Genomic DNA, 26,105 nt, shown 5'->3' on the forward strand with positions numbered 1-26,105 from the left:
CGTTAGTTTCATTTGAAATAATTTTAATTTTATTTAACTACACCATTCAGAAATATCATACAAATAGTTAATGCTTCCAAATTTAGCAGTTAGAAGAAATAATTTTTCATAACAAAATTATTATTCTTTAATGTATGATGTTGAAGAGGGAAAGTGATTTTAATTATTATTTCAAGTTTTTCTTTGAAGAGCAACACTAATTACAAAGGAGTGAAAAGATTAAAACTTGCTAATAATGTCTCAACTTCACCAATTTTTATAGACCTCTAAAAGGAAAATGTCTTATACTTATCCGTATGTTGGGACAGAATCCTTGCTCCTATATCCAAGAATTGAATTGTTGAATCTCTTATGCTCTATTAAAAATTATAATACATTGAAGAATCAACTTTAAATAAGTTAGCCTGTTCTGCTTCTCAGTGCCAGATTTAGCATTTTTTCTAGGCGGGGCAAAAACTTATAATTGCCGCCCTTACCCATCTTCCTTTAAGTTTCTGTAACAAATTTTAGTTTTTTAAATAAACATAGAAATAGGTAGTTTTCAAGATAAAATATAAAATCCATTTTATAGTAAGAAATTCTTTATGTGCCATTTTTGTTCTAAAAGAAATATACATAACAAATGGTTTAGTTTCTTTACTTATGGCAAAGCATAAGAGAGCTACCTGCCTAAGAGGGGAGATGTCTTCGCTGAGGTCTTTCTAAGAGTAACTGACTCATATGCAAGTTACGCATAAGCAAAATTGCGGAAACACTCATGCAGCCAGCTAATTCGCTTGATTCTAACCCCCGACCAAACTACCAGTGTTCAGACTTTACATCCGAGCCACTGATGGCCAAACATACATACCAAAAATTACATGATTAAAAACCTGCGAGAACCCTCTTATTGCAGTTACTTCTCCGGTGCACTGAAATAATCAAATTTACATTTTCCCTGAAATGGGGATTTTTTTTCCAATATTTCCAAGAATACCTACTCATACTAATAAATGCTAATAGAAAATGATTCAGAACTAAATATTAAAATAGTTAAGCACAACACAAATATGGGAATCAGACATTACTATATAATAAAAAATTTCATTTAAACAAATATAAGCAAATTACAAATCACTAATACAATGGATTGAATAATTTTGTACCAATTTCTTGATACTAATAGTAACTTTAACCTAGCATGTTAAATATTCATTTCACAATAACGTCTTCATGTAGCCTACTCAAGTACACTGCTATCGTCCTCACAAAGCCCGATAACGTAATAAATATTTACATATTCACGCAAAAGACTATTCTCGTACTGGAATAATCAAAATTACATTTTTCTGTGAAATACGCAATTTTGCAATATTTGCAACAATATCTAGCCAGACCATGGAGGTAAGAAAGGAGGGGCCAACCACGCACTGCGAGTGAAGCTCTGCTCCGAGGGCTTTGGTCTCCAAATGGTGTGTTTTTTGTTTACATTTAGAACCTCCCTTGACAGCGCATTGATAGTATTTCAACACACGACACTTCCGTATAAATAAAAAAAAAAACAAGACACTTCTGCGTAAAAGAAACATTCATAGTTATGCTTGTGCAAAATGTTATGTTTAAAGAAGATTTTAGCAAAAATGTTACGCTTAAAGAATGAAAAATACCTTATGATATCTTTAAAATTATATACGTATTTCGATATCCTTGATTATGCACCCATAATAAAAATAATCTTTAGTTACAAACAATAGATTATATAAGTTGGGACAATAGATGAGCTGATTAATTACGTTACTTTCATTAGCTATACATAACAACAATACGGGCTACTGCTAAAAGGAAAAGGTTAGTATTTGTACTTCTTTTCATAATTCTTATTTCAATAATGATTTTAAGTTCTTACCTAATGCTCTTAAAATATTATAGGATTAAAATTTTACTCTGTGAGCCTTTTGTTTTGCAAATAAATCTATGGCATCATCATAATTAACTTGATGTGCTGTTTGATTTTCGATTGCCAGAATTGCAAGTCTTTATAAACGCTCTTGGCTCGTCGATGATCTCAGATAGCTTTTAATAAGTTTTAATTTGCTAAAACTTTGTGCACAGTTTGCAGATGTAGTTGGAAGTATAGAGTAAATCCGCAGGGCAATACAAAGGCATCCTGAAAATCATAGGTGTAGCTCTGTTGCAAGAGATAAAAAGGCTCTAGCCTTTTTTATGTCGACAAATAACACTGGGGCTTGTTCTTTAACCCTTTGCAGCACAGTGTGTCCGGTCTAGACACACCTAAAAATTGCCTTCTGTATGCACAGAAAAATTGAATGAAAAAGGATGTATAGGTTACTCTGAACCTTCTTTATTTATAGTAGATGGAAGCTCAACACAAACCAGTCCATATATTTTAGCCATGTTTAGTTTTTTTCTATGTTACTTTTTTTTGGCTGTATGCTAATCTCTTTATTCTATATTAGTATTAAATTTTTACCTTGAAATCTTGCCTAAAATCAAACGGCAAACCCTAGGTGTGCCCAGACCAAGCTCACTGATAATCTAGGACAACTGAGAGTCTGTATTCTTTGTTTCTTCACATCTCATCGGTCAGTTCATTGACAACAATGCTCATTTCAGCACTCTTTTTGAAGCTCTATTCAATCAGTGTGCCACTTTAGGCACACCCACAAAATTAAAACGATAAGTGGTATCTTCACAAAATTTTGCTTGTGTACTCCTCTAGGCCTAATTAGGATGCCCACCTTGTTTTTTAATCAAAACTCCGACTTTAAAAGGTAGCATGCCAGAAAGGGTTAAAAACGGCAAGTTTCTGACAGAACTCAAATGCGTTTAGAGATCTCGCTCATATTTTCGTGCAAGATCTGCTCGATTCTTTTGCAGTTCTTCAGTTGACATATTCAGTATTTCACGGCCATTGAGAAATGGAAATTTGAATTTAGTATAATAGCCCAGTTTACCCTCATTTTAATTTCTGATAAAATTTGATCAAACACAATTTTCATTGCATTAGAAAGTAGCTGAACACGATAAAATGTTCATGATTTGTCCTCGGACAACTCATCAAATTCCTTTCTGTGTTTTAGAATTCATTTATTTGTCAGGAAAGCTTCAACCTTAAGTTTTTTCGGCTGCTGCTTTAAATTCTTCTATCCAATATTCCATAGGAATTTCTCTAATTTTTTGCAAAGTTTTGGTCAGACCTTCCATTAATGCGACGGAACGTGCAAGAATATCTTCCATTTGAATTTCAGCATTTATTTGATTGATTTCTCAAATAATATTAGCCCAAATTGTCAGGCTGATAATAAATTCAAAATTTTTTACAACATGTAGCAGATGTCCTGCTTCATACTTTTATAGATAATTAATTTTGAAATAGTAATATAGTACTTTGAAAGATAATTTCTTTCAAGGATTTTACCATTTGTGGTAAATTCTAAATTCGTTAGAAGGGCTTTCACAGCCACATATTTTGCCGACTATCTCGTCTGGCTGCTTCCTTTTGAGTTGGTTTTTGTACATCTTTTCGTAATATCCCATTGAATAGTGAATCCGACAATAAAGCTAAATATCTTCTGGATAATTCCAAAGAAGTTAACTGCTTCGGGGCAATACAAGGCAGAATACACACAGACAAGATTCAAAGAGTGAGCCAAACATCGCACATATTCGACCAGCTTATTCATTTCTGTAATCCTGACTTGTACTCCACTATTAATACAGGATCTAATATGGCTGGTAAGTACCGGCCATATCAGATCCATTATCCTCTGATTGACCACGACATTGTCAATATCCAAACCATCAAGTGTCAGTTTTTCCACAATCCATTGAGAAATACATTCTACTGTCTTTCCACCAATTTCTATGAAATCAATAAAGCTCTCCTTTATTTCACACACATCACCCCATATTTTTTACGTATTGAATCACCTGGCTCGTTTTTTCTGTATGCGACACATCTGGAATATAATCGAACATTATTGTATAATGTTTGGCTTCTTATTTATATATCTTCTTTATAGAAATATAGGGATCTGTATTTATGAATAGAAAGAAACTAAATATATATGCAGGCTAGCAGAGAAAGGATGCCTTCATAAAGGACTTTTTAAGAGAAACTGGCTCAGATTCATGTTACATGCAAGGAAAATCACAAAAAAAAAAAAAAAAAAAAAAACATGGCTGGCCTGAACTACCAGTGTTCAGTGGCTTATCACTCCATTCCAATGACTTTTTGAATCTTTCACAGAAATCATCAGTAATGACAATTGTTGTGTATTATTACTATTGGTACAAAGTTGTTGTGTAGTATTACTATTGGTACAAAATTGTTGTGTACTACTACTATTGGTACAAAATTTCCTCATTATGATAATTTAATTTTAGCTTTTAAATTATAATCAGAATTTACTTGTAATAAATTGAGTGATTAAAAAATACAAACTTCTTAAGATTATTACCATTTGCATATTATTCATAGAAAGTATTTCTAACACTGGTACAAAATTTACTCTTTCTGATAATTTAATTCGATTTCCTTCAGTTTGAAACATTTTTTATTTACTTTTAAGAATAGAAACTAAACATATACTAGCTTTAAATGCATCTATTAACCATATGTAAATTTCATTACTCATAACATAAAAATTAACCTTTTGTAAATTTAAAATATTAACTAAATACTAATATAATATAAATACTAGCTACTTAAAATATTAACCCTTTGTAAATTTCATTACTCGTAACATAAACACTGCCGTAAATTCATTTATGGCAGTGTTTCCAGAATTTATCATAGCAGTGCTAAGTGTTGAAAATTAGAGAAAGATTTTTCTTTTTTTTTTTTTTTTTTTTCAGTATTCTGATTAAGAGCTTATTTTTCAGGATTGTTATTTAGTCTAGAAGTTTGTCGCCAAATCAAAAATCAGCAAAAGGACTAATACTAAAGCTGTTCCATTTAAATTACAATATTGGAAGACTCTTGTTAACATAGAATGTATATCATGTGTACTCACATATTTTCTCCTCTTTTCCTACTAATTTGACTACTTGAAAACCAGGAGGGGGGAAATACACAGTGTATGCTATTTCTGAAGAGATGGCATAAATGAATTAAGATCCATTAATATTATTATTGCCCACCAGCAGTCAAGCAGTAAAGTCCCTGAACGCTGGTAGTTTCCGAGGTTCGAATCCCGTGGATGGACTGGCTGCATGGGCATTTTCATGATTTTCTCTATGTGTAACGCGTTAATACGAGCCAGTTTTCCTTAAAAAGTCCTCCATGAAGGCATCCCTCCCTTCCGTATAGTGCCTTAGGATGAAACATGTAAATAATAATATTATATTTTTATGTATTTCAAAAGACTTTTCTACCACGGCTAATGGACGTAGAACTAACATCTTAGCAAGCTCTCGAGTGATTGCATGCTGATCTTCCACAAGTTCTCTCAGGCAGGCCTCATCAACACCAGCAAGCCAGCAGAGCGCTCTGCTTCTAGAATGTCATAGTCCTTGTTTTTGAACTTTTGGTACCAAACCTTCACAGTGTAATTTTTAGTAAATTTAAATACTTTGTATAACTTTCAGAAGTTACTTTGCCTTTTTAGAGATTTTGTGAGTGTAGTTTTTAATTTTTTAAATATATTTTCATTAGTTATTGTAATATATATATATACACATTAAACTAAAATGTGAAGGATAGTTTTTTTGGACAAAAAGAATTTTATTATATTCTAAGGTTAGATAGAGAATTGTATAAGTCCTCCCCCCTCTTTTTTGTTGTTGTTTCCTTAATGAAGTTGCTTAATATGAAATTCTTTTAGAAGCTAAACGTTTAAGTAGATTTCTGAATTATATTAGATTCTAGAACGAATCTGATTTGAACAAAAGAATTTTCCTTTCACTCACAGTGTAATAAAATTTTATAGCTCAATAAGAATATTGGAATGATTGAAACTGAACACCTATGTATTCGTAAAGTTATGAAAGTATATACCTGTTGTATGATGTTATGGTAAAAATTATGACATTTGGATAGTATTTAAAAGTAGGGTAAAAATATGTTTAAGGGTGCCCCTTAGCGAAAATTGGCAATTGGCGAGCAGTATACAATTTCATGATGGCCGCTATACCAAACCAAAATAACAAGTCAAAGAATTGCACAAACTCAGTGTCCATGTACACATCAATCTATTTTCACTTAAAAAAAAAAAATCAGAGAATTGCACAATCTTGGCATTGCACACTCCATTCACTTTGTCCATGTATACATAGATCTATTTTCACTTAAAAAATTAGGAGAATGATAACGACATATAATAATAAAACAAAGTTACTCATCACCAAAATTGAAGAAAAATTTTTAGCCAAACGAAGCTCAATAAACTGCATTTTAAATCGCACAGGAAATAACATAAAAAAGGAAATGCACTCTATTGCATGTAAGCACTACAGAAAGGAAATATCGATTTACCGTATTTAGACATTTCTGTGTCTTTAATCTGTGGCACACAAAATTCTTTAACAGTATCCAAAAATGTTCTAAAATTATTTCAACTAGAATACGCATACTGCTATTACCACATAAATTCATAAAAATAAGAGTAAAAAATACCCTCTGTCGTGCCGGAGGGAGTCGCCAAAAATTTTAGCAGTTTTGATATTTCTTTAACTTATTATAATAATTTTACAATTACCAAATATTTTTACACAATGTATTTGAAAATAGATAGATAAGACAGTACTGATAAGGAAAAAAACGAAAACATTTCTCACATTCTTTTCGTAATATAAACGTTCATTTTCCTTGCTTTGCACGTGACGCTGTCATTTCGTCTATTACTTATTTAAAATTTTCACATTGTTCTATGTCTTAAAATTCAAAATTAAAATGACGTTAAACTGCAATAGTGTATTTACATTACAAGTGAAAATATTGACAGTTTCACTCACACGTGTGTCGGATTTGCACAATACTTATGGGGTCGCACAAAATTTTTGTAAATTAATATGTACAAAATATTAATATTACTGGGGTCCTGGGGGTCGCGAAAAATCTTAGTGATAAAAAGGGGTCGCGATTGAAAAAAAGTTTGAGAAACCCTGCCGTAAATGAAGCAATAATAAATGAAACAACTTCACAATAATCCAAAGGGTATCCTAAAATATAAACTAACCAAAAACTAAAATTCACGAAGAATTGACTGCAAATGAAATTAAAATGTTTGTATTTTAAAATTTTCGTTTTAAATATTTTAATACTTTCTTTTACTTTTCTCAAACATATACCAAGGTCACAAAATAGTTTTCTTTGGCCTGCTTTAAATTATTCATTTATATATATTATATACACACACAGAGTGTTTCTGAATTCGACAGACAGATTTAGAGGAATGATAGTAGTCATGAAAAGGAGGATAAATTGCCTTAGAACATGGGATCGCGAACCACATTCAGTGGATAAAAATTCCAAGAATAGATGTTGAAAGGACAGTAAGCCTGACAAAAGACTAGCCAAATAAATGTGAGGAGAGAACTGCGGTCTATAAGAAACCATTTCGAATGACTATCTGCAAATTCTGCAGTTTTCACTAATACTTGCTAACTGCTTTTATTGTCTTTATACCCATAGGAAATTTACAATGCATAAGGGGAAAATAAAAGCATTGTTCGAGAAGAGGAAACCTTCTCATATGCAAATTTACTATGGGGGAAATAAAAGCAGCAAGTAATATTCAAGGAGGCAATTGTCCACATCATACTGCCTTCACGAACATCAATCGCCAGCTACGGGAGATGGGATTCTTCCAGATAATGAGGTGTAATATGCGCATACCTGAAAAAGAAAAACAAGTACTGCAATGGTTTGTCGTTTGTTTTGTTCATTTTGACTGTTCTTCTTTCTTGTTTAATAGAAGGCTAACATGGTTTGGTGTAGCAGCTATGCCACTTGCATAGGTTTTCTTTTTATTTTCATGCCATGTGTTATTTCACACCTGGTTGGACTGGAAGTGAGGTGCTCCCCTCCCAAAATTACGATGTTCTAAATTGGTTCCATGTTTCTTGTTTGTCTGAATGTTTAGTAATTTCTTTACTTTTTTGTGTGTCACACAGAACTGTTTATTTTGTTTGTAGTTGTTCAAGTCTTCTGATGACTTTTTCTAATCTGCAAATTTTTCTCTATTAATCATGTTGCTTAAAATGATAGAAAAAATATACATCAGAATAAAAATTGGTACATGTTTTATAAGAATTATCTGATTATGATAACATTTCTGTTTCAGAAATTTATTCACATGAAAAATCTAATATAGAAATTTATTTCATTTGATGAAAATTTGGTTATTCCAACTAAAACAAATCATTCCTTCAAAAAAAAAAAAAAATGCCATAACACTTTATGAACAGCTTGCATATGGAATCCCATTGGCAATTTTTTTGCTAGGCGACCAAAAAATGTCACCAAGCCATGGAAGAGCAATTAAAATTGAAAATACAAGTTAGAATGCACGTTTTAAGCAGAGAGATTTTAAATACGAATTTAGAATATATGTTTAAAAGAGTAAAACTGAAAATAAATATTTTATGTGCATATTTTAAGCAGTGATATTGAGAAAATACGAGTTTAAAATACATGTTTTAACCTGAAAAATAGAAATTCAGAATACATGTTTAAATTAAATATAAAGAAAAGAAATGCTGGAAATTAAGAAATGGTTAAAATTTGGTAACTTTTCAAAGAAATTTTAAACTCTGCTCTTTTTACATCCCTTATAATGTCTAGAAACTTGTTGAATCTATCAGTATTTGCTGCTTGCACGATTTGGTGAAAATATAAAAAGCCAAATTAAATTCAAGATCTGTTTGCTGCTTGTTGGGAAGGAGCTTTTTCATGCCTTTACATGCTTTCTGTTGTGTTTGTATGGCATCCCATTTCTGAATCAACAAAATTCAAACTATGATTTACCTTTAAGTGCTCAAAACCCTCCCTACTTAAACAGTCATAGCTTTTCCAACTATCAGAATAAATTGTGGTTCCCGACTGAATCCACACCCAATAATGTGCTCTGACTTCTATCGTCAACAGCTACCAAAAACAGTTTGCCAGATTTCCTCTTAACCTCTCCAAAAACCCTTTATCCTTTAACTGCATGTCCCTTATTATATTTCTGCTTTCCAAATTTAGTGTGATCTGTTTCCATTATCTTCCCAGTACCATCTATTTTTTCCGATGACCTCTCTGTGTAATCTAAAATAGTTTTGTTTATAAACTACCTCCTGTTCGCTAATAAATTCAAAGCCAAATACTACTCCTCTTAAATAGTTCCAGTTTTAATCTGTCTGAGCATTTCATACATTAAGAAAAAAATTTCATCCATCCTCAATTTACTGTTAGAAAGGCATGACCTATACCGAACTGACTTTTGAGTTCCACATTACAACCCTGCCATAATTTTCCTACACACCCATATAAGCCACTTGACTTTGACTTTCTAACCTTAAATTTCATTTCAATATTACATTTCACACATACAAATTCCCCCTTTATTAACCCTGCTTCCTTTAAAAAAATCTAAGAACAACTGTTGATCTTGACATAAACAAAAAATGAACAGCCTAATCACCAGGTTTTCCTGAAGTCATCCTTTCATTTGAAAATTGAAATTTAAAATTTCCCGTCAACACTCTCTGAAACTTCTCAACAGACGGCATTGTAAGTAGAAAATATAAGAAAATCAAAATGAATAAAAGAAATCAATACAACCAGTTCATGGAGAAGAAACTTCTTGTGCTGCTGCAACGAAAAGAAGGGCATCTTAAAGTTTAAAACACATGGGAATGCGACAGGATTGCCAAGACGAAGTATTCTAGAATTTGTTAGGTTACCAGAAACACAACCATCTGAAAAGTGTGCCAAGCCAAAAAATGGGCAATAGGGTCTTATATTCAAGCAGTACCAAACTTCATCATCTGGCTTTGAGAAAAAACAGGGCAATCCTTCATCATTTCCATGTTATGTAAATTTCAAAAATAAACTTATAGCAAAAGGCAGTTGTGAAGATCAGGATTTAGCCTTGAGCAATAATTTAGTTGAGGACGAGCAAGTAGTCGAGCTCCTAAAAGATGAAAAAGCATGAAAAACTGTAGTCCACTAAGAAAATGAAGACAAATTAGATGTTTTGAAAATGAAGAAAATCAGTCAAAAGAAGAAGAAATGGCAGATGTTGGTACAATGTGCAAAAAAGAAATTATTTTGGCAAATTTCACTTGGGAGGACTTTCCCTTCAAAATATTATGAAAAAAGTGGGAATTGGGGGCAACTACATATACTAAAAGAAAAGTAACTGATGGGAACACAAATTGCACGTTGCGATTTTTATCAGTGAAAAAATGTACCTCCTACAGCGATACACAGAAATCAAGGAACAGTTGATTTCTGTGTATCGCTGTACACAGAAATCAACTGTTCATTATTGGGTGTGGATTCAGTCGGGAACCACAATTTATTCTGATAGTTGGAAAAGCTATGACTGTTTAAGTAGGGAGGGTTTTGAGCACTTAAAGGTAAATCATAGTTTGAATTTTGTTGATTCAGAAATGGGATGCCATACAAGTTGAGAAATCTAAATTGAAGCTTGTCACTTGATGATAAAATGAAGCTTGTGACTTACTGTTTTGAGTTAATGATACAGTTTTTGGGGAGCAAAATTCTTCAGTGTAGCACTGCCTCGAAACAGATTCTTGGAAATAATGAAATCTTTGCACTTTGACTTGAAATTACCGAGATTGTAAAGATTGCAAATAACCAATTGCTCTTGCTTCAAAGGTATGGAATGCCTTGTTTAAGAGTTGTTTATTATACAGGTGAAAATATTACAATTGATAAATGGTTGCTCCCTTCAAAGGCAACATGTCTTATTCAATATATCCTGCAGAAATCAAAAAATTTTGCATGAAGTTGTAGCTTTTAACCGTCTGAGCGGCCCGGGTTTTTGGATCTGTCATGAAGACCTGTATTTAAAGAGCCTTTATTAGCTCAATATGTATATACAGTCAAAAGTCCTTAATCCGGACGTCCATAAACCCGAATGATCTATAATCCGGACCTCAAAGCTACAAACTTTCTGCGCATGCATAAAAGCATAATGCATTTACGCTTGCACATAATGCCTTAAGCATCCGCATATGCATTTATGCATGCGCATAATACGTTTTCCGCATGAGCGTTTAATGTATAACGGACGTATTAAGCTAAGCTAAAATTATCTAATTATCTATTTCAGTTAATGTTGCAGATTGCATTGTTCCTTAATCTTCTAATTGGATCCGGCTTATTATTTTTTGCAGACTGTTAGAGCAATTTTATAAAAGTAAGCTTGAACTTTGGATTATGTCAAAAAAAATTTCCGATTCTGGAGCTGCCAAAGGATCTACAAAGTTAAAGCATGTTTCGATGTCCATCAAACAAAAAGTGGGATTCCTGCAAGAAATGGATAAAGGCATATCCTTTGTTTCTCTAACCATTCCGAAATCTGTTTGTCAATTTCACGCTGCTCTGTGGGGGGAGGGACATCATGGAACGCAGTGAACTGGAAGTAAATCTCTCAGCACTATCCTTTTCTTCAGAGCAGATGTTTTTATTTTATTTGGCTTATAATTCCTTACTAAATGTAGTGTTTCATATCAATGTACTCCATCTTTGATGTGATTTAAATCAAATTCCTCATCATTATAAATATCACGAATACATATCAAATAGTTTTCTGGTTGCAATTTTCTAATTTCGACTATGCGTAATGTATGCTTTACGCATGCGCGCATTGAAAGAAATGTTTAATAAAGTAAACAAATAAATATTAAGCTTTTTTTGTGAATTTTGATACCCTTTAGATCATAATTGCTCTTTATTTCATAAATTACAGTTTCATATTTTTAATTTTATAATTTACGCATGCCATCTTACCAGTTTTAAACTGATGATCTATAATCTCGAAAAACTGATAATCCGGAATCGCCGAAGTTCCAACGAGTCCGGATTAAAGACTTTTGACTGTATACCTATTTTAGTGTCTCATTTTATAAACACACATTCATCAAGGTGTCATTTATATTATTAATGAAAATAAGAAACATTTGAAATTGTAAGCTAATATACAGGGTTATTCAAAAAGAAAGAGCAGATTTCAAACATTTATTTCTTCCAAACTACAAAAGATAGAAACATGATTCTAACGTTAATGGATAGAGAAAAGTTTACGATTATGGTATGCATTCAATAACTGCAGTTTGGCTTCATGTGCAGACGATGTTTTAGAACTCGCCATACCATTGGTTGAGGAATTTTAAGTTCGTTGCTTGCTCGCGATGTGGATTTCTTTGGGCTCCTTTCGTAAAGTGTGCGAATACGCTCGACATTCTCGTTCGATGTCTGTGTACATCCCATGCTTTTCCTTTTGCAGATGCAACCATCTTCTACGAATTTTCGATGCCACTCGTAAATTTGCTTATGACGTGGTGGTTGTTTATTAAATTGATGGTGAAATGCTCGCTGAACTGCAACAATGGACTCTAGTTTTGCCAGTTGTAGAACACAAAAAGACTTCTGCTGTGGTGTCGCCACCATTTCACTACAGACTACCAACCGACAAATAATACCAGAACAAACAACAGTGCCAATGCAGCCATGATTGGAACTTTTACCCGTACTAAATAGTACACTTTTCTCTATCCATTAATGTTAGAATCACGTTTCTATCTTTTGTAGTTTGGAAGAAATACATGTTTGCAATCTGCTGTTTCTTTTTGAATAACCCTGTATAACAAGTGACAACAAATCTCATGACCGGATAAAGCCGGTCATGGCGCACAGAGGGTTAAAAACAAAGTACTTACTGAATGGATATCCTTTTTCAGAAAAGGTGAAAACCAGACTAATTGAAGAATTTTTTGGGCACCCACTTTTTGGTTGACCCACATTTTGTAACTCTGGAAGAAGTGTTACAATGGACTATTTCTTTACTTCTTTGAATTAAAAGAAAAAAGGCTAGTAAAAGAATTAGCTGTGTTTCAGAAGAGACTCTTCTTTTATCAAACTATCTCAAATTAAAATAAATTGCAATAAGAACTTGAAAATAAGAAAGCTATGAGGAAGACCTTAAATGCATATGACATGTTTATTCCATATCGGTACTCTCTGCTTAACTGTTCAATCTGAGAAGAATCACCAGACAGTGTGCTATGTCACCAAATTAGGCAACCCAGGAATTTACATAAATGGATCATTGCATGCACATTAACCAGTGACAAATTCGGCTGTGGCTGTTGAAATTCAAAGGCCATCTTTGTGGCTACTGCTTATTAGCTAATCTTAGGTGATTGTTACAATAGCTTTTTCCAAATTTTCTGCAGTGCTCTGTTGTGTTTTTTAAGTGGTAATTGCTTTTTCTGAATTCGTACAACACTCTGATCTTTTTTTTTTTAAGTTAAAGCAAGTCAATGTGTACAGGGAAAAAGAAGAGAGGGGGGAGTAAGTATTTTATTATGGATGCTTCTTTCATTTTTAATATAATTAATTTTTTGCTGTTTTATGATATTCTCATTGTTTCATTATAGATGCTTCTTGTATTTTTAATTTAATTGATTTGTTGCAGTTTTATGTAATTTTCAGCCTTTTTAAAAAATGTGTAATGTTTTTGACATCTAAAGTTGGGGTAAATTTAGTCGCCTACAACTGACAACTTCCCAGAAGGGTTGGATGGTTAATCAGAGAGTACTTCTGTATCTTTTGCATTTTATAACAACCAGAAGCTCTCACGAGATTACATAGCTGTTGCCACCAAAAATATTTTAACATGAAAAATAATTATTGCATTAATGTTTATTTATCGAGTTATGCTGCCAAAGTCATTCATGCATTTCTCATGCATGCAAGAATATGAAAGCTGAATTATATTCTAGTTTGTTGTTTGACTTCTGAATTAGTATATTCTAGTTGTTTCTAAAGTTGTCAAGCATGATATTATATTTCTTACATCAAAGCAGATTTTTTTTTTTTTTTTTTTCAAAGAATCAAAAGATCTTTTGAAAAAAGAAGAAACTGTCCTTCTCCTGAGTTGCATCAAATAAGAAGAAAAGTCTTGAGATTTTGAGTTTTTAATATTGCAATGAAATATGAAATAGATGTTTTGGAACAAATGGCCCCAAAATAATTCCATTTAGTTATGAAACTGACATTGGCTAGTTCACGTGTTATTTAATATCTTGATTTGTCTACGATAAATACATGTAACATACGTAAAGAAACTACTGGCAATGCAAACATTAGTTTTCATGATTATTTTGATGTGACTGAAAATTGCATTTCCTTAAAGAAGAACCTGTTTGCTCCTATAAGAAACCTTAAAGATATTCCTCCAGAAAATAAGTGTCAACAATGTCAGATTAACCTAGGTAAAAAAATAAAGTTGTAAAGTTTTTGCAAGGTGCAATAAATATGGCCTTGCATAGGGAGAATTGCTGAATTAATCATTTGTGTAAATTGCAGACAAATAATGTAAGTAGTTAATTTCAGTGCTTTATATACTTGTATTATATAAAAATAATGAAAAAAAAATTTGGTAGATTTTCAGGTGATTTTGTGTTTTTTTTTTTTTTTTTTTTTTCAAAAGTTTGGCTACCACTCTATTTTAATCTACTAATATCTGGATTGAAAAAGTTTTGTGTAATATGTAAAATTATCTGTGTAATATGTCTGATATTCTAAAAGATAAATTTTGCTAAGTAATTCTGTAAATAAAATTTTTTTCGCAGATTTTTTAACCCTGTAATATTATCAACTAAATTATAGTATATTTTATTTTAAAAAATTAAAAAATGCTAGATTTTTTCCTATTAAGTAAGTTGTAGTCAAAAATGGTCATGTGTAATACTTGGAGGTAAACCAAAATTGTCATAACAGTGCTGTTAAAAAAGTATCAATTAGGCATGATTGATATGCATTTTAAAGTTTTCCTGAGATAATTTAATTTTAAAGGATTTAATATTAATTATGGAAATTTTTAGTTATAAAAATTAATTGCATAATTTTTTAAATAACGTACTTGCATTTATATTAATTAATAAAGACTTTCAAAATCTTGTAAGTTTTAAATTCCAAAATTTGTTGTAATAAAATAGAAAAAATTTAAAATATGTTTTCTTATTTTTATATCATCATATCAAAAATTTGATTTGGAAAAGTTGTAGTGAAGATGTTTGCAGTGAAGGTATTTTATTGTTGAAATATTATTGTGAACGCTATGTAGAAAAAAGTTTTGTTATTAATGAAAGCATATGGTATTAGTATGTCAGTGTAAATTAATATTTTTTCAGTATATTTGTTTTTAAGGTTTGATAAGAGACTAAATATGTTGCTGTGTTGTAGTTTCTGAAAGGCTAATTGTAACCAAATTTTGGTTGTCATCATGAAGGTAGTATGTGATGTCTTTTTTTGAAATCATCATATAAACTAGGTTTCCGTGCTTCACGTGTTTTAATTAAAGTAATTGAAGAAGTTGGTTGTGTTCCAACTTTTATTTAAACTTGCCAGAGGTCCAGCTTTCAAAACTAGTAAAAATAATCTTGCTGGAATTGATTTTCATTTAATTAATCAGGATATTAAAATAAGTCATCTGTTAAAAATATTGAATTTTAACTTTTATTTTTTTTTAATTCTGAGCCTTTAGTTTTGTTTAAAATTTATCTTATTGCAGTTACTGCTTTTTGACCCAAATAACTTTTTAACTGCATATGGTCTTTTATTATTACGATACAAAGTCCGTAACTCGGACGTCCATTATCCGGAATGATTGCACGTTGGGAGGATGTGTATCTAGATACATTAAAAAATGCATGGCATAATTTATGGCCAGCTACCTTATTTCATGGTGAGAGCGATGAAGATGATAGCCACGAATTTGAAGGTTTTCGGACGTCGCAAACTAAAGGTGAAATTTTCCAGTTATTGGATTTTGTAAAGAAATGTGGAGAAGTGGTAATAAAGGAAGATGATATAACAGAAGTTTTTCATTGCAACAACAATGCCCCAATTGTCAATCAATTAATGGACGGCGAAATCTGTAATATGGTTCTAGATCCAGAAAATACTGCTTCCGATAGTGAAGAAAGTAACGGAGAGGTTATTGAAAATGAAAAAATTTCGATTGACAAGGTAGTCGGTATTCTCGACACAGCAATTACAGAACTTGAACAGTGGAACTTTGTAACTGAACAAGAAATTGTCTTTTTATAGAATTAAAGAGAAAGTATTAGCACAAAAAACAAAGCAACTTAAACAACTTGCATTGAAAGAAATGTTTAATAAAGTAAACAAATAAATATTAAGCTTTGTTTTTGTAAATTTTGATACCCTTTAGATCATAACTGCTATTTATTTCATAAATTACGGTTTCATATTTTTAATTGTATAATTTCTGCATGCCATCTTACCAGATTTAAATTGATGATCTATAGTCCGGAAAAACCCTAATCCGGAATCGCCGAAGTCCCAACGAGTCCAGATTACGGACTTTGTACTGTATACGTATTTGTACTGTATACGTATTTATAAAAATTTATGGTTTTAGCATTTTGAATACAGCAACGATGTATGAAGGTGTAAACAGTGGTGGGTTTTAAATAAATTAAGACATGGTTTGCTGTCTTCATAAAGATAAATTAATTCTACTGACTATATAATAATACTGCCTAAATAGCATTTTAATTTTATTGACTAGTATGTCAAATTACAGATATTTTAAAAACGTTGGTTGAACTTGTCAGAAATTGGCTATATTATATAAGTACTGCAACTTTTAAGTTTTGGTAATTTATGAGGTACTTTCTGTTTATCCACACCCTTAATTTACACATACAGTAGCACTGTGGTGTTTTTTGGCAATGCTTGCAATAATAACCAATCTTTGCCTGTGCTTGCCACGTTATGTGTTTGAGTGTACATGTACTCAAATGTGTGTGGTAACACATGGGGATTCACATGCTTTATATTTAGCCCCCACGTCACCAAATGGTATCCATCATTTGTGAAAATGTAAACATCATGTAGATTTTTATTTTTTCTCATAAATTTTTTGTTTCTTATAAATTGCCCTCTTTTATTGTTATTTATGAATAGGATAGTAGCTATGAGTTGTAAAGATAGCCAAGCAAAAGTTCTCTAATAGTTCAAAAAGTTGCCAATAAGTCATTGACTTTTTGTTGGGGTGCAGATAATCAGAAGGTACTATCTACAAGATGAAAAATAACTAAAAATTTCTAAGTAAAGCTATCAAAATTTTGATTTTTACTGTTGCCTTTAAATAATTAATTCTTTTATTTTAAGGTATCATGGCAAAACTGAAAAAATTGTACTTGAGCGAGCCTTCAGTGAAGGGCCTCCTAATATGGCTTTCATGGACATAGTTATCTGGTTAAGTTCTGAACTTGCATCTCTTTGTGAATTAGAAAGTCATGTCAGTCCAGTTAGTGGTAATTCAGGTTTTGGAATTAATTTCTATATAATTTCTTTTCCTCTTTCTAGTTATAAAGTTATAATGTTAGTTTATTATTAATAATCATAAAACATGTTAACATGTTGTTTTTTGTGTGGTAATTAATTATATTAGGTAATTGAGTCTTATGCCTGAATTTGACATTTTTATGTGTATGTTTAGTTTTAATTTTTTATTGCCAAACCTTAAAATGCTGTTTTCAATACAGAAATACCTTGATTATTATGACATTTTGTGATTTATAATTTGATACCAAAATTCTAGTTCTCGAGTTGCAAATTTGAATTATCACAACCATAAGATGAAGCTCATTTATGATGATTTTAAAAGATTTCAGAATGAAGTAACCCATGTTATCAATGACATAACTACACTTGGCTTCAATCTAAGACTAAAATTTATTGAAAAAGCTGATGCACTGGACCTGTTTCAGTCGTGCGATAAGATGCAGGATGATGAACCCAAAGACGCATGTTCGCAGTATTCAGAGCTCTGATAATGATGAATCAGTTAACATGACACTAAAGGAATTTACCTTCAAAAGAATAGACAAAATGTTTAGAATAGCTGAAATTTTTTAGGAACAAATCTTAATCAATTATCTTTTCTTGAGTGTTTGGTGAAGGTTCATCAGGAAATTGAAAATTCCATACACTCTTGTAGAATTTTATGTGAAGAGAAAAGAAAAATTCCACCTGACTACTTTAATTTTTATTTCTAAGAATGAATAATGGTCTTTATATACTCCTTCTTTCATTTTTACCTTGTATCTAAAATTTAACTAATTGATTTTGAAAATCCCTGGCTGTAATCATGCATTTTATATGCATTAATTATCCCAATTATTGCAGTAATTTTCATGACAACAATAACTGGGATAATCATGGTATTCCTGCATACAAAATCCTGCCTGTCTGAAACATTTATCTTACTTTCTAGATCTCAGCTTGCTTTTAATTTAATTTTTTTTTGTTTTGTTTTTTTGTTTATTATGATAGCATCCAAAAAATTGTGGTAGGGTTTACAGTATATTTTTGAGAAGCTAATAAATTTAAATGTAGAGGAGTGTATATAACATATAGCAACACATATAATAGCTCATAATCATTAATTAAATACTAATTGCATACTATATGTAGTGCTACTTTTTAAAAAAATTCTAAGGGATACAATATCTTTCTAATAACATAATTTATGAATACGTCATGATTTTTTTTTCTTGAAGATAAAAATTCTCCCTTTTTTTAGTGTGAAACTTAGTTTTTTTTATGTTAGTAGACATATTTATAAAACTTAAGTATGGCTGTATTAGCAAACTAAACTGTATAAATATATACTTACATTTACAAAATATGTAATTTAAAATTTTCCATTAAAATAATTTGCATATAATATGCATTAATTTGTATTCATGCTTACATATTAGCACGACTGCCTTGGCACCGTTTGCGACTTTTTACAGAAGGAAAGGAATGAATTAAAATTGAAAAAAAAAAAAAAAAAGCTAACTTCTGATTATCTACACCCTCACCAAGAAGTCATAAACTCATTGCTAACTGTGGAGGGAAATGATTTTCTGCATATCATTACTTCTATTTCAACAATAGTTACAATGCAGCATTCCTCCCCATAGAAGGCATACATTTCTAAGAGGTTGTTATACAAATCAATAAATGTGTTTGGGTCCCCAAGTACTCTTTACAAATTTTCACTGATATATATTCCCTTGTTTAACAAAAAATAAAACAAAAAGCTATTGTAAACAAAATATGACTGTCTTCAAACAAGTTTTCAATTTGCAGTCCAACACTTTGCTTGTAATTTTTCACATTGTATATCTAAAAAACTCAGTTGTTTAAGAAGTAGAGCTTCATGGAATGCAACTGGGTGATAGAATTGCTGATCACTGGTAGTTCCAACCCCGGGTTCGATTCCAGGCAAATGGGCTGGCTGCTTGGGCATTTTCATGGTTTTTTTCTTGTGTAATGTGTATATGAGCCAATTTCCCTTAGAAGTCCTCCCATCACTTAAACAGATAGCCCTAGCATACTTTCCCATAATAAAGTAAACCAAAATCATAGAACGCGATTTTTTTATATTCTCTGTTATTAGACAAAATACCATGTTTCTGAAGAAAAGCTCTTTCTTAAACCAGCAAACTCCACAGTCCCATTTTCATTTGTTACAACAAAAACAAATGTGCTCAATATAAAAAGAAGTACTGATCATAAAAATCGCCATTCAGTTTAAAAAATGCAAATCCACATGTAGCTAGCTGGGTTGCCACACAGATAATGTTTGCTAACTTAGTACATTGCTTCATCAGTACTTTTCTCAACTTTTTGGTTGGCATGGAAATAATCAGAAGGTATAAAAAATTATTGCGTATAATGTTATTACTCATATATTTTCCATCAGATGTTTATCTCACTATCATTCACTAAACCTGTTTGCAAGGTAGTATCTGTTTCTTTTGTAGTAGTGAAAATTTCATAGCACTAGCTTTTAAGAATGGATTCAAAGCATTTCTTCTCTTTAGGGATTCCGGGGCAAAATACTGTAATTCTGCAGAAGTTTTGCAACACTTTCTTCCATTGCAAGCAAATCCCAAAAGTGCATATTTTAAAATTCATTTAAATGGAAGAATGTGTATGGTAAATGCCTGAGTATATGGCATTCAGTTAGCCAGAAAAAAAAAAAAAAAAAAAAAAAAAAAAGCTCAGATAAATAGACTTTTAAAATTTTAACCCCCTTCTGAAAAATTAAGCAGATGGTTGTCTTGTAAGGCCTTTATAAAGCTAGTATGGGTACGACTCAGAACAAACAAAAATTGTCACCTAATGGTGTGATTTAGCATCACATAATAGATAAGCACGATATCATAATACTGGCATGAGATCTTTGCCTTGGTTTTATGGAAACTTGATTAAGTGTCGATAAGCCAGTTTAGTCTTTTTAAAGAAGGATTTATGTTCACTGCTATTTACCATATTTGACGGCATATAAGACGCACTTTTTTTCCTAAATTTGGTCTCAAAAAAGTTACCTGTGTCTTATACGTGAAGGACACAGGTTAACTTTCAATACTGAATGCTATTTTTAGCCCGGATAAAGGTCTAGACACACATAAATTTTTTCTACATCTGCCATAATTATTTTGCGCATGCGTAAAATATCCGTCGCCAAAAAGCGGCAAAGCTCGAAGCTGATGTCGAAGTTCGATCAGGTTCGACGGTCACATTACGTCTATGGAGCCTTTCCTTTTTTACATAGACTTTCTTTGACTCAGCCGACACATGTGTTGGTATCGGTGCTACACTGTATAAACGTGTCGGTATCGGTGCTTAAAACCATTTATTTTAAAGAAATACCAGAATATGACTACAGGAAAAAAGAGATTAAGCTCTACAATTCAGTATAAACTAGGAGTGTTAAACTGCGCCAAAGTGCATGGAAACAGAGCAGCAGCAAGGCACTTCGGTCCACCACTTACCGAAAAAATTAGATGTACTTGGCGACTGCAGGAAGATCAACTGAAAACTGTTAAAAAACAAAAACATAACCGATGCACAGCTCCATCTAGGCCTGAACTTGAAAATGCCGTTAAAACTTGAAAGTGATTAAAGTCTAATTTCATGATAGGCAACGTTTCCCTTGAATCTGTGTTTTTCGTTTTTTCTGCTTTATTTCGTATTATGTTTGATTGCTTGTCGTTCATTCATTTATTCATTATTGAAATTTACATATCATGTTCAAAATAGCTTGCCGTTTGTTAATTTTCCTTAATAAAAATATGCTTGGTAATTGCATTCAATGATAATTTATTTGGCTTTTACGAAACGTGAGAACTAAAGGAAATCACATTTTAAGTTATTGTGGTACCGCGCTGTCACGCGGACTATTGAAACTTTTTTCCCGTGTGTGTGGCCTTCTAAATAAAGGTGTGTCTTATATGCTGTCAAATACGGTATCTATTTTTCCCTTACATTAAAAAAAATTATTAACATTTAACACCTGCCATAAATGAAACAGCATGCAGGGGGAGTATTTTCAAAATTATGGTAGCCTGGTATCAAGAAAAGTGTGCATTAATGGACTCAGTATGCTACTTTATATGAAAAATGAAAGACAGTAATGATGTAACATGAAAAATTATGACAATTTAAATTTTTCATATGCTATATCTGTAGCTTGTATATCTTGATTATTTAATTCAATAAAGAGTACTAATTTAGCTTCTGACGAAATGATTGTTACGAGTTTGGCAGGATCTCTGCCATCTGTCTGGGTTAACATGATTTTGTAAACTGGATAACATTCATATGTTAAAACTTTAACTTGCATATGTTAAAAGCCTACAAAAATACATTGACATTGGCGTAGTTTAACACCCTAGTTTCCAAATTTATTACATATTTAGAGAGAAATGTGTGAAATGCATTTTTTCCTGACATCTCTTCTATGATGTTAAATGTAGGCATTGGATATTACAACTGATATCAAATAAGGTGACTGCTTTCATAATTTTAAACTAGAAATTTCTTCCATTCATTTGCATTTTTTATATGCACATCTCGTTAAAATTTGCACATATTTGGTATTTCCCAGGGTTTCGAGATAGTCAATATTACTTTTTATATATATAAATTTACTTTGTGGTGTTCCACCCTTTTATCTAACAACTAAATGTAGCGGAACCTAGTGAACAGATAAGTAAATAATCGCTGAAGTTCAGTAACATGAACATAAGGCTCGAGAAGGGTTAATTACCCTTTATTGCTCAAAATAAGAATGAACTGTTGGCCCCTTTCTCAGGACGTACAGCAAAGCCTCCACTTGGGCTTGAACTCAAAATAATAAGAACTCAACTAATGTTTAACTAAAGAGATATGGCCGAAGCTATCACACTTCTAAGTAGTTGGCTCCAGAATATCGAATTATCTAGCGAAGCTATCAATTGCCTGTAATACGGTCAAGCGTAGTCTTTTTCAGCTTAGAGAGATGTGGCCAAAAGGCAAGCACGCACTAGCCAAGAACTCTGATGCTTTCTCTCAAAGTCAGTGGAACTTCGACTTAAATACTACTGTTACTCATTTGCATTAAACATGATTCTGAAAACACATTCTGATAGGAAATTGTAACCTGAAATTAGGAGAGGTAGGAAAGGAGCTTTAAATTAAAATAACTGTTGATAGCTTAGGATAAACCTTACAACTTTGTTATGCATTTGTTTTGAAAAATATTTTTATCTGGATAATTTTTATTTAACAAAAGCAGTAAATAAGAAAGTAAAATTGCAGTCTTGCATTGCAGTAAATACTTATTTAAATCTACAGGAAAGAAATAATCCTGTTACCTGTATTATGCAAATGGGCTGGATATCCAATGGCTACATACCGATTAGTCTGGGTATGTGGAATTCAGCTGTACTTTCTTTAAAGCATTTGTATACTCTGTTTGCCTGGCCTTAAAAGGATTAAAGTCTCTAATGTGTCTATAGAAATTATTAGCGAATTGCAAAATTCAAGGTAATCGAGATCAAATTTTAGACAGTTTAGTAGTTTTACATACAGAACTACATTAAGCTTGTAAAGTGGCAAAATGTTTCTGCATTAATGCTGCACATTAATAAGAGGTCCAGCACTTTTCCCCCATGTGGGTTTGTTAAATTTAGAGAGAAATATGTCAGCTATACCAGTTACAAAACTGTAGATTTTGACTTTTGAGAGAAGTTGGATACTAAATTTACATTCATCAGAGATTAAAATTTTATATCTTTTGATTACCATACATTTATATGGTATTTTACCTAAAGCCAAATTGCTGAACAGTGTTAGTTGTACCTGGGTTCAGATCCTGGTGAAGTGGCCAACTAAATGAGCTTTTGCTTGATTTTCCCATGCGTAGCATAATTATAAACCAGTTTACCATAGAAAGTCTTTCATGATAGCATCCCTTCCTCAGACAGATGTGATGTGCTTTGGCATAATTGATTAAACAATATGTGTTGAAAATGTTGTATTCCAAATTTATTACATTTTTTTTAAAATGTAAATTAAAAACCTTAACTTTTTACAGCTATTTTCTATTAAATCTTCATAATTTTAGATGAAGAAGAGGTGGAGACAAGAGCTATTGGATTTCTTGTTGAAGTTAGCTCTTTGCTGAAAGAACTATGTAAGTTAATTTTTTAACTGTCTTATAAAACCTGTCCTTAAAAGCCTATGTAATGAACCTACTTAAATTTTAGAACTGAAGTTTTTCAATGTATCACAATTTGTTTTTCTAAAATATAGTTTCTTGCAGGAAAAAAATTCTGTTTCCTTCTTTGTTTTTGTTTTGTGTGTTTGTTTCATTTTTCAGATAAGCAGTTGCGAACATAGAGCTTCTACCTTATTATGAAAATCAAAATTTTGAATAACATAGCAATGAAAATTTAAAAAAAATGTGGATTGTAAATTTAACATATGTAATTCATTCTTTATACTATTTAAATTAATGTTATTTTTTCTAGATAAATTTATTATTTCTTTTATTATAGGTTGCCCTATAAAGCGATTAACTCGTGGATCTATAGAATCTCGACTGATTGAATCAGATGACAAAATGCTTGTTATTCGTATGTGTTCATTTCTTCATTAAAATATAATTTAATGTTTTTCACACTTGTATGCTTGAAAAATGCTTATTTATGTATTATCCCATAGTATGGAATTTTTTTAACTTGCATTGTACTGACAGCAACCCAATAAAACCAGTAGGTGTCATTAACCCCTTGAGGACCAGCATGTGGAGAACAAAGTGCAGTGATGGGACTAAACCCCTCAAAATGGAATGTTGCCACCGGCCCATGCATTTTCAGCAGTTAAGCCTAGTTTCACCCAAAAAATTCATATAAAATCAGCATTTTAATATGATGACCTCAGTTTTTGAAGTTACATGCTTTATATCATATTTACATCTATATCACATTAACAGAAATAAATGAAACATAAAATACTGAAAGTATAACTATACACATGAAAACAAAATTTAGAGGGAAATTAAGGAATGATTATTTGTAGGTAATTAAATTTGAATTTAAAAATTGTGCTGTGTGTGGAATAGTTCAAAATGAGGATCAACATGCATGACAAAAGCTTTTTTCTGAGAAATGCTGAATGAGCAAGATGCATCACACATCAAGGAAGCTGATATCTTTCCCCTTCTGTAGTAATACTACTTTTTAATTATCCTAAAAAGCCTATGTTAATTTTTAAAATAAATATCAAAAAGGGCAACTGGTTTGAGTTTTGTCATCACAGAATTTTGGTGATGTAACACTTACTATAGTTAGCTAAATGTGTTTTCCCACATTCTCCTAATAAAAAAAAGAAAAGAAAATGGCATAAATGATGAAAACATTAAGCTGGATGCACTTCCCCACATACTAATAATGAAAAAAAGCAAAGAACAAAAATGAAAAAGAAAAAAAAAAAAAAATCCCAATGCAATAAAAAAGATGCTAGTGTCCCTTTAACTTAAAAAGCTGTGATTTCTATTTTGTTTATACCAATAAATCTGTCAAAACCAGATGCACAGAACTGAAACTAATGCCCATAAATGAAGGTCAAAAGCCGAATGAATCAACCGATGTGAATCCCGTTACCATTTAGCGCCATCTACTGGCATTTAAAAATTCAAATAAATCGTTCCATTTATTAAATTACGCATACCTGTCACTGGGCTGAAGAGACTGATTGAAGCTCTGCGCTTAGAAGCAACGCTAGGCTGGAAAGAGTGGAACTGTTGTGTCATTCCTACGAGATATTGGTTATGAACGGGTTAAAATCAAATTAGTTTTAAAGGTGGTCTCTAGTCATATGAAACAGGCCATATAATGGGTATATTGGTGAATTTGCCATCCTTATACAATGTAGTTATTTTTGCAAATAGTCATGAGAGATTTTGAGGCAAAAATTTACTATTCCCATAACTCTGGGTATTTAAAAGGGAACCGGGGCTCTCAGTAAGGAACCCACGACTTCTTCCTAGCCCTTCAGAGGTTTCAATGATAAAAGCTGATGCTGGATTTAATATGCCTATTGTCAGCAGAAAAATCAACCGAGAATGGGGTTGAGGCAAGTAATAATCAGCTTTTGCCAAGCCATCTACGAGGACATTTCCGATAATGCCACAATGGCTGGAAAACCATTATAAAATAATATGCCATTCGCTTTAAGTGACATAATATTAGTTGGGCAGTCATAAAGCAAATTTTTACTGCAGTCAAAAGTCTTTAATCTGGACTCATCAGGACTTAATCAACCATTAGTTCCAGACGAGTGTATAGTTGTCCATGCCTTCAACTGGGGTGCTGTGCATACCGCTTGTGATTATTCTAACAGCATTGTTTAGAACGATTTCTAACTTTCGTAGGTACTTCAACTCTACATTCAGTAGCAGGTCTGATGGAAATCCTGAAGGTGGTGCAAAGCAAGTCCTTAGAAGTATCCCATTTCACCCCTTCTAATCACTTTAGGAATTTATTTTTGGAGGTAAAAATCTTCTCAGTCA

General features: G+C 31.9%; 1 protein-coding gene across 4 annotated transcripts in view; it reads left to right on the top strand.

The window, feature by feature from the left end:
• The window catches only part of LOC118195126 (protein FAM98A-like), an 87,263-nt gene that overhangs the window by 5,084 nt on the left and 56,074 nt on the right, over window positions 1-26,105 (top strand). The window contains exons 2-5 of one of the 4 annotated variants that reach the window (XM_085807792.1): window positions 5,367-5,531; window positions 17,381-17,535; window positions 23,658-23,726; window positions 24,091-24,168. In XM_085807792.1, the coding sequence (XP_085663918.1) occupies window positions 17,442-17,535; window positions 23,658-23,726; window positions 24,091-24,168 (241 nt within the window). In that variant the 5' untranslated portion in view covers window positions 5,367-5,531; window positions 17,381-17,441. Of the gene's footprint in view, window positions 1-5,366; window positions 5,532-13,484; window positions 13,529-17,380; window positions 17,536-23,657; window positions 23,727-24,090; window positions 24,169-26,105 lie in introns of all 4 variants that reach the window. The other 3 variants (XM_085807791.1, XM_085807789.1, XM_085807790.1) reach the window with 3 other exon arrangements.

This window comes from Stegodyphus dumicola, chromosome X1, assembly GCF_044657685.1.
Source record: "Stegodyphus dumicola isolate Sdum_Otavi_A_Nest chromosome X1, ASM4465768v1".
NCBI lineage: Eukaryota > Metazoa > Arthropoda > Arachnida > Araneae > Eresidae > Stegodyphus > Stegodyphus dumicola.